General features: G+C 35.6%; 1 protein-coding gene across 2 annotated transcripts; it reads left to right on the top strand.

Moving 5' to 3' along the window:
- The first annotated feature begins 254 nt into the window (after positions 1-254).
- Positions 255-4,899, top strand: LOC102578795 (uncharacterized). 2 transcript variants are annotated; one of them, XM_006352096.2, is made up of 3 exons: positions 255-2,635; positions 2,849-2,993; positions 3,836-4,899. In XM_006352096.2, exons 1-3 carry the CDS (start codon positions 728-730, stop codon positions 4,480-4,482), a joined length of 2,700 nt encoding a protein of 899 aa, XP_006352158.1. In that variant the 5' UTR covers positions 255-727; the 3' UTR covers positions 4,483-4,899. The 2 variants fall into 2 exon arrangements, with proteins under 2 accessions (XP_006352158.1, XP_015166293.1); XM_015310807.1 differs by having other exon boundaries at positions 2,849-3,038.
- Positions 4,900-10,600: the final 5,701 nt, after the last annotated feature.

Here is a 10,600-nt window from a genome sequence, read left to right as displayed (position 1 = left end):
CTGTTTTATTTGTCAAGACATTGTATTTATCATATTCAAAGATAATATAGTAAAATTATCATCTTATTTATAATTTCTAAAAAAATATGCAAAATCAACTGTGAACAAATATTATTAAACAGAGAAAATATTTTTAATATAGTAATCAACTAATATGAAACAGAGAGTATTACTCAGTCTCATGAAGGTAACAAAAGAATAAGGATACCGAATGGTTTTATAATTTTTTTTAAAAAAAAGAGTAGATAAATAATTGGGAGAATCGTCCTCAAAAAAACAAGAAGAGTTGGTAGCAGAGGGGAAAGGAAAGAGAGAATTTAATAAATTCACGGGCATTTTCTCTTTGTTAGTAACTTGCACAGAGAAGCAGTGTAGGTGTCTGTGTGTGATCCAACGCCCTTCACCTCTTTTTCTTCAACTACCACATTTAAATCCCTCTTCCCCCTTTTCCTAATTCAACTTCATCCATATACAGGGAGGGAGCTTGGAATCTTTGTTTATTGATTATTGAGTGTGGGATCTGGATTATAAGTTCCTTTTTTTCTTCATTTCCACTTTGATAGACAAGTTGAAGAATCAAGTCTTAACCCCATAACATTTGGATCAAAATTCCTTTGTCTACTTGCAACTTGTATTCTTTAATATATGGACAATGCCTCTAATCTGAATACTCCATTTGTCTAGTCATACACCCACCCCAACTACTGAAAATTTAATTTGGATATATATGCCTCCAGACAGTCTGAGATCAGCTGTGTACAGATCCTTTGTCACTTGTGATGATCCCAAAGGTGTTGTGGAATGTACGACAATCAGAAAATCACAAATGGAAAAAAATGTGTATTGTTCATCAGACAAGGAAAAAGGAAGAGAAACAGTCAGCAAAGATAATCACACATCTTCGTTCCAGCTAATGGAGGTGTCCAGAGAAGCTCAAAATCTGAACCAAGTGATCCACTCATGGTCTAACGGTATGACCATAGAAAGACATTCGAATGATATCATCGCTAAAGATTTGTTGAAAGGAGCCCTTGATTTACAGGAATCACTTGTGATGCTAGGGAAGCTGCAACAAGCTTCACAACATATGGCAAAGTTGAAGAAGAAGAAGCAGAAAGATAAGCCTCAACTTGATGGAATACCCATTCAAAGAACCAAGTCTGAAAGGATTTCAGAACACAGGCTTGAGTTTCAAAAACCAAGATTTTCTGTTGATGGGGATTGTTTTGATGAGCTTAGGGAAGTCATAAGAGATAACTTTGCTAGACAAAATCTGTTGCAACCAAATTGTGCTGCACAAAAGTCTCGGTTTCAAACAAGTGAAAAGGCGTCTGTTGATACAAGGAAAATGATTATATCATCACATGTCCCATCCACTAGTTCAAGCCAGTCCTCCATTGTTCAATCCCAACAAGTGACCGCTTTTGATTATTCCCTGCCGCAGGAGAAGCCAGACGGGCCAAATTTAATTGCCAGACTGATGGGTCTTGAAGAAATTCCTAGAAAGCCCCAGCACCAAACTACCCAGAAGCACTATGAGAAGGACAGGGTTGTCAAGCAGACCAGACCTATATTTGAAATAGATTTGCCAAAAGCAAAGAAGCCAACATTCATCAGTCAAAAGGTGGATCCAAAAAGAAAAACATTGGATGAAATAATTGAAACCATGCATTTTAAGGGGCTTTTGAGAAGCAAGTCTACACATAAATCTAATAGTGTTTCAGGTTTGCTAAATAAGTTTGTTGATTCTCCACCCATTGTGATCATGAAGCCTCTATATTCACAGAGTGAAATGTTTCCTGCCTGTAACCATGAACAAAATCCATCAGGCTCTAGAAACAAATGGGAAGAAAGTTCATCTGATGACCAGAAGGGAGCATCGAATTTCACCATATATAGGAAAATGCAGACAGGAAAAGATCATAATAATAGATACAGCAAAGAAAAAGGGCGAGAGGATCATGGTGAAGCACCTTCAAAATCAAAGACTCTTCAAGTTTTGATTCAGCCTAAAACAAAGATTATAGCTTCTTCTCCTGGAAAGTATCGTGGTGAAGCAACTGCAAAATCAAAGACTTTTGATGTTCTGAGTCAAGAAAAACAGCCTAATACAAAGATTAGAGCTTCTTCTCTGGGCAAGGATCTTGGTGAAGCACCTTCAAACTCAAAGATGCTTAGAGTTCTTCTGCAAGAAAAACATCCTAATGCAAAGATCAAAGCTTCTTCTCCTGGCAAGTATAGTGGTGAAGCAACTGCAAATTCAAAGACTGTTAAAGTTTTCATTCAGGAAAAACAGCCTAATACAAGGACTAGAGCTTCTTCTCCTGGAAAGACCGGGAAACCAAAGAAAGAAGCAATTGGAAAAACAGAGGACGGGACTCAACGAGTAGCTCCTGCTATCAGAAACTCTAAAGAAATGAAAAATGCCAAAATAGACGACAGTGCTAAATTTCAGGACCAAAGCAAGATGAGCACTGTGAAAGTGAGAAAACCAGAGAGAAAACCATTGGTTGCACAAGCAAAAAGTACTATATATGATCCTCAGCATATCACAACCACTGCATCTCATAACTCCATTAAGAGGAAGAAGAATGTTAAAGCTGACAAGTCCATCAAGAGTACCCCCATTGCTACAGTGAGTACATAGTTATAACTTATATTTTTGAGTTTCAACCATCTTTCTTCTGGAAGCTATGTTTCTCGTCTCTGTGTTATTATTTATTGTACAAGTTCCCTTTTTTAACACATATTTAGGGGACACTATTCTGTAGATGTTGGTCCTCATGTGGAATTAACAATGGAGGATTTCTTTGGTATTGTCCCAGACTAATGGAATATATTGATACAGGTTGACAACATAGAACAGAAGGATGAAAGTATAGAAATGGTGCAGGCAGTAGATAAAGACACAGATATAGCCATATCCGAAGTTACATTCTCAGAAGAGCTTCAGTTAGAAAAAGGGGATAATATCTTTGAGGATCTTGTCACCGGTAGCACTTACTTCATTATTTTGCCAGTTTTATGCATACGTTCTGGTAACTTTAGAAACATTTTTTCAATTATTCATCATACAGAGACTTGTCGAGTAACTATAACGTTGAGTGTTGCAATGTGGTTAGATATATATGCTAGACATTGTTCAACAAACAAGAATGATATTATCTCCATATCTAAGAGACCAAATATGAATAGTATTTATATTCTTCTTTTGCAGCTTAGAATATTTTCTTTCTTCTTAACTTGGGAATAATGATATATATGATGATAATATAGTAGTTTAGTCGACAGCACAGCAGCTTTATATAACCAAAACATTAAATGAAAGATCTGGCGGACTCAAAAGCTTCCATAAAATCTTTAAGTATACGTGCAATTGACAATGAAGATGTTCTGATATTCTTGAGAAGCTATAAGAAGTTGTTTTCTAGTAAGACTTGTGAATATTTATATCTTGACAACTCAATTACTGTCTTTCTGTGTGGAAGTTCCAAATCTGTAATGATACAATCTACTAGCTAGACTTTTATAGAACAAGTGTTGAAGTAACCTGCTAGAAGTAATTGAAGTGTTCTAACGCACTTCAACCTTTTAAAGCCACACACGGAGTGTTATAATAATTGTACTTCCCTGCCTCTTTCTTCTTCCATACCTTAAGAACCACGATAGAAGATGTTACACATGGAAGTAGCTACTTATAGTCATCACTCAAGCTTCAATAGCCCTTTAGTTATCTTATAGGAAATAAATTCTGCACACAACTTGTGGTTGATCCAAGAAGATTAATCAGTTGTCATTGTGAAAATATTCTAAAATATTACTTCTTCAATTGCAGATAATGCTGTCAATGGTGAAAGTGTCCCTTGTGAATCTAGCGTTCTATCAACCTATTGTCTCGGTGACATCAAATTAGTGGAGCAGATTAACTGTAACATCAATCTAGACTTCACTGAGAATGAAAACTTAGACTCCGGAGCCACTACAAGGCATTTACTGTTGAGCAGTGAATCGTTCCTCTGTCAGTGGGAGGAGCTTTTTGAAACAGATGTGTGGGAACCAACTGTATGGCAGACAACTAGTGTAGATCATGAAATTGCTGATAGATCACTCTTACTTGATTGTGCTAATGAGTTATTAGAAAATAAAAGGTCCCAATGTGCACTGGCAGTTAATCCGTTATCACTGAAGGCCATTAAGATGAGAAAATATTATGTATCCTTTGACAAGTTGATGAATGAAATTTGTGATGGGATTGAAGTTCTGCGATGTTACAATAAGGTGGCTGGCAAGAACCTTTCAGCTGATGCTCTTTATCCACTGCTAGAAAGAGATCTATGGTGCAAGGGGGTGGTCGGCAGTGCATGGGATCTGGCTTGGAGAACTGGATTAACTAACAATGAAGTTGAACAAGTGGTAACTGACATTGAGAAGTATCTTTTAGCTGCATTTATCGATGATTTGTTGACCGACTTCATGCTATAGCACTAGTACATATTCAGGTGGGCGATTTAGGAACTTGACTTATATAATCTGTAAAGTTGGAGAAACTTTAAAGTTGTCTCCGTGTGACCTATTGGTCATGGGTTCGAGCTGTGGAAGCAGTCACTGTAGGTCTACATCACACCCCTTGGGGTGCGGCCGTCCCTGGACCCTGCTAAGGCAGAATGCTTTGTGCACTGGACTGCCATGCCCCACTTATATAATTTGTAAATAAGAATCCAATAGAGGAGTTGAAAAAAGGTTTTAAGAAGCTGAGGAGTAGAAGTTACTAGCTCAAATTACGTTTTAATGCTGAGTTGATCTTAAATTTGTACATTTCTTGCTGATATAGTTATGTAAATGTATTGAATCTAGATATGATTTGTTCTATTACAATTTCGAAGCTTGATCAGCTTTGTAGAGTTTGTCAAAGCAACCAAAAGAAGCACTTGGATCACAAACTTGATGAGAAACCATGTTTCTGCAATAAAATAATTGAATTACACTTTATTTAGAAGGTTGCAATATATGTTTTAGTTTATATAACTTTGTAGAAAAAAATTCTATTACGGGCGAGGCATACCAAGTCATACTTGTATGAGACATTATTTGATTGACAAATGGACAACTATGAGACCCGCATCCCAAGTTGTCAAAGACCCATTGTTCTTTTTCATACTAAAATTAATTCCCCTCCACCCCCTCCTCTTTATCTTCTTCCTTGTTTAATTCAACCACTATTAGTTTTCTTTTTTTCTTGGGAAAATGACGCTTTTAGTCCTTGAGTTATCGCGTTATTTCTCTTTTAATCTCTGTGATATCTGACTAAGCACTTTTCGCCTTCAATTAAGAGATGACAAGCAATTATCTGTCATGATAAGCCTCAAACATATATGCAATTGAATACCCTATTTCTAGGAATGCTTCGTATTTATAAAATCTAATAAGGAGACTTTTCATGAAGTCGTTCATTTTCTGAATAGGCACAACCTTTAGTTGCTCTCTTTCTGAATATACAATACTTTTTGTTGCTTCCCTATCTTAAACCGACAAAACTTTTTGTTTGCTCCTTTTATGATGAGACAACACTTTTTGTTTAATTTAAAATTTAAATATTAAATAAACAATTTTTTTCAAAAATAAATTACAAAAGATAAATCTTTTAATTTAATTTAAGATCCGACCTGAGCAAAATAAATAAATATACGACTCAATTAAATATAACAAATTCAAGTCCAATCATTTATATATATAAGTAGACTTATTCAATTAAATAGACTAAATAAGTTAGGCCTTAAAAGGACCTAAAAAATGGCTTTTTCCACCAATGTGAAAACTTTTTCTTTATATATACACCATTGTTTTCTTCTAGACAAGATTTCGTATTTCTGTTCTCATTCCTAAGATCACCATTTGTTTAATCATCAACATTACAAATAGGCCACAGAACATCCTGATCCCCTTCATTTCTCATCCTTGATCAATCTCTTTAACCCCTAATAAACTACTTTGTTTGAACTATTTCCTTGAACTCTAGAAATTACCTTGAACATTTGATAATTATCTTCGATAGCTATGACATATTAATTTCTTTAATTTAGCTAGCATATGGTCACAAATTTCCAAGTATTTTTGGTAACTCAGTTTTGGGTGAAGTTTTGTCATCCGTTTGATTATATAGACTAGTAAATGGATCCGCGCTTCGCGCGGTTAGAACATTCTTTTTTTTTTTTTTTTAGAATAGAACTTTTCTTGTATTTTGATGTTATAGTATTTTTATATAAATCTGTTTTTAAGAGTATAGAGGTTATTCAATTGTAGTTTACCATTTGTTTTATTAAAAGAAAAGGCAAAATTACAAATCATAACACTATTTTAATTTCTCCTAGTTTACATAATTTCATTTTACAGATTCATTAATTTGCTTTTGAAATTTTACAATGGTTAGTTTATTTTTATCATCTATATGCATGGTTAGATAATGTCTTTAATTAGAGAATCAAATAAATATTTTTCTCAATTTTCTTCTTTGCAAATTTCGTTAGTATAACACTATCAATTACTTTCAAAATATTAAATATTTTTAAAAATATATATGTATAACCAATGTGTTTATCAAGAGCAAAGGTTCCATAATCATATGATATACCAATAAGTAATATGTAGTCATTATGTGTTTTAAAATTAAAAATGCAATCTTCCAAAATCCAAATTTCGTATGTAATATAGTTATGATAGTGTTTTGAAATTGAAGTTGTGCACAAACAAAACATTATGGATCCTTGAAAAGGATGAAAGAGAAATAAGGGAAAATGGGAAAAAGTTCAAAAAAGTACTTTTGTGTGAGAGATTAGTCATCATTGTGTATCATATAATTAGAATTAATTGCTAGTTTTAATTCTATCATTTGACTTTCTATTTTTTTAACTCCTGTTAATATTAACATTATTATGACAACAACAAAAATCATATAAATTTTTAGGCTTGATCTCATGGAGAAGAAAAGATTTCTTTGGAGATTGTTGTAAATAAATGTATTATGTAAAAAGTTATTTGTGAATCTGCAGTAGTTGGATTTACATAGAGTCTGTACTAACACATACTTATAACAATATCTTTACAGAAACATAAACAACAAAGTTTAAAACATGTACTCAAAAACAACAATTAATATCATAAGCATAAATTATGACTGTAAAAAAAAATACCAGGATCTGTAACAATATAATGAAACAGAAAGAAAAAATAAAGTCCACTGAATGCACAGTGTCTCCTTAAGAAAATCACTCCCCTCTGGTACTCGAGGTTTATAGAAACTGATCCTCTCAGGATGAAACTATTTTATTCACCAGTGTATTGATACAAAAAACAATAGTCTCAGCGAGCCACTGAACAGGAGCAAAGTACACAAATATTTAATTGAGAAGAAGAAGAAGAGGAGGAGGAGGAGGAAGAGGAAGAGGAAAGAGGAAGAAGAAGAGGAAGAAGAGCAAGAAGAGGAAGAGGAGGAGGAAGAGGAAGAGGAAGAAGAGGAAGCAGAGGAAGAGGAGGAGGAAGAGGAAGAGGAAGAGGAAGAGGAAGAAGAGGAAGAAGAGGAAGAAGAAGAAGAGGAGGACGATGAGGAGGAGGAGGAGGAGGAGGACGAGGAAGAGGAGGAGGAAGAGGAAGAGGAAGAAGAGGAAGAAGAGGAAGAGGAGGAGGAAGAGGAGGAGGAAGAAGAGGAGGAGGAGGAGGAGAAGAAGAAGTCACGACCCAAAGGTACCCCTGGAAGTAATAAGGCACATAGAACTCCGAAAGGCACCATGTAAGCCACTTAGCATCATAACATAAAGCATTAGAACAATAAGAGTAAAAGCGCACTTAAGTCCAAAAAATCTTTATAAAGGAAAACAGAAGTTTAGACTTGTCTCAATTAGCCATCTATTACAATAGTTCAAATGAAAAGGGACATAGCCCATACAACATTGTTTGGAAATGAAATACTAGAAATGAAACTCAAAGTGAATCTCCCGTCCTCGAATCATGAGTACTCACCACAAGCAAGGAGAATAGTCGAATACAAGCTTGAACCAAATGATAGCCGACTCAAGAACCGGACCCTACACTTGGGAAAAATATAGGAAAATATGAGTTAGTACAAAAATGCACCAAGTATGATAGCCATGCATAAAATCATGAAAACATGCTAAAAGGGACATTTTAGTTGAATGCATGCCATTTACTAAAATTTTTGTTCATATTAATGTGCTAGTGGGAATAAGTCTTAACCAACATAGACCATGTGAGCTAACATGGAATCCGGTGTCTACCCCACACCGAAAAGGGGTTATTCTACTTGCCTAAGGTAGAACCATACTCTTAGCTTAGGTGGATCCACTAGCTAACGACCTATGTGGGCACATAATTATGGGATAAGGATATTGTTACTAGAAACCCGGACTCAACTAAGGTATAAGGTTTCCATCTCATGAGATACATACCTTGTGAACCCAGACTCAACTAAGGTAGAAGGAACCCATTTGGGAAGCCAGACTCAACTATCGTATAAGCTTCCATCTCATATTCATATCCTCTCGGTGCTAGGCATTAATTCCCATAGATTATATATTAAGTCTTGACTTAAGTTCATAATCATGGAATAATTTCTTGACACTCAATCCAACATAATTCATACTATAGCTCATAGATTCAATAGGTGAGACTAGTCTTCCAACCTTAAAATCACTACATGTGACAAACCTTTCACATCATATCATATTCATACATAAGTGTGTAAATGAGAATATCTTCCAACAACACAACAATTAGATCATAATCATATTCACTTTACTCTCAAAGTGTTCATAAAGCATATACCTTAATCTTATATTCATTCATAATTCTCATACTTTGCCCTTCAAGGACCATAAATCACAATCCATCAACACATCTAGAATTACTACATTAGACATGGATGATAACATTATTCAAGTAATTCAGTTACTAGATGCATAATTCTATCATATTCTACTTGCATCAATCAATACCCACACTTTGAGATCCAAATTGGGAAAATAGGAGAATTTATGGATTCTTGGGGAATTCAAGATAAAACCATATAAAATCATCAATATATCCATAATAAAACATAATTCAGTAATTAAAAAACGAATTTTAAAGGAATCCATGAGATTGAAGTCAAACCTAACTTTTGGGATTCTAGCTTTGAAATTGGGGTTTTTTTGAAGGGGCTCCATGGATGAAAACTATCCATGGATGAAGATCTACCATACCTTGGTGATGAATCCCCATGAAATTGAGTGAAAAAGACTTCTTCTTCAAACCCTAGCTTGACTTTCTTCTTCTTCTTCTTCTTCTTCTTCCTTGGAGTTCTAGAGAGAGAGTTTTGGGGGAAAATGGGTTTTGATTTGGGAGATTTAGAATCACGAGGAAGATAACTTGATTTGGGGGCCTTAAAACTATATATAGTTAGTCTAAATTAATACAAAATGACGTCACTTAATATTAACTTAAAAAGGAAAACCCTATAATGCCCCTAACTAAAACAGCCTTTTGGCAGTTACATGCCTCACCCACGACACATGACCACGGTCTATGGGTGGACTCACATGGCATGCTGTCCATCCGTGGACTGGGGTTCTGGGGCCTGTTTTGCAGGATCGACCCATGACCCCTCACTGACGGACCGTGGTTGGACCCGCGACCCGTTTTGTTGAGGCGTGGTCTAGGTTTAGAGACTGGCCTCTCAGGGTCTTGACCTATGCCCCTCACCCACGAGGTGTGGGTGCCCTTCGTGGGACACTGCCCAGGCAGCCTCTAATGGTCTTCCTCAAGGACCCATGTTTGGTCCTTGGGGTTTGAACCTTGACGTTCCTAACACGAAAACAATTGTTTTAAGGTACATGGAGGTACATTCAAGGTCTAACCCTAACGTCAAGCTCTAGTCTAACCTACTAGTTTCCAGGGCGTTACAATATCTCCCTCTTGGGAACATTCGTCATCGAATGATGATCTAGACACCTTACGTAAGTAAAGACTCAAGACTAGCAGCCCATCATGCATGAAACATCAAAATAATGCACAATTCAAAGGAGGAAACTTCAACTCCATCTAAAACATAATCAATGCAATACAAGGAAGTAGGAACTACATCTAACAACCAATATGAATGAACCTCAATATTTCTCATATTCATAGGAGGAACTACCTTCTCCAACTAAAATCATGCTCAACACAACATCATGGAGCCAATATCCAATTACTAAAGGACTAAAAATAATACTGAAAAAAGACTCATGACTATTGTCCTCGGAGAATGATGACTCACCACTGATTCAGCTGAACTGGAGATTGGGAACCGATCTAAGCGTGATCTGGATGCTAAGAACCTGAACCTACATCATGAGAAGATGTAGCGCACGTATGTGTCAGTACTTGAAAGGTACTGAGCATGCATAATATAATACAACTTAAATAACATATAACTGAACAAAGCAAATAAGTAATGATATAATCTGAACAGGATATAGATACTGAATGCTGAGATAACTGAATGCAGTGACTAATTTATAACATGCTGAAACTGAATACTGACTATACTTATAAATGGTCAATGCAAGAG

The sequence above is a fragment of the Solanum tuberosum genome, unplaced genomic scaffold (genome assembly GCF_000226075.1).
Source record: "Solanum tuberosum cultivar DM 1-3 516 R44 unplaced genomic scaffold, SolTub_3.0 scf00143, whole genome shotgun sequence".
Lineage (NCBI taxonomy): Eukaryota > Viridiplantae > Streptophyta > Magnoliopsida > Solanales > Solanaceae > Solanum > Solanum tuberosum.
The sequence above is the reverse complement of the archived record's forward strand: the minus strand, read 5'-3'. Positions and strand labels throughout refer to the sequence as shown.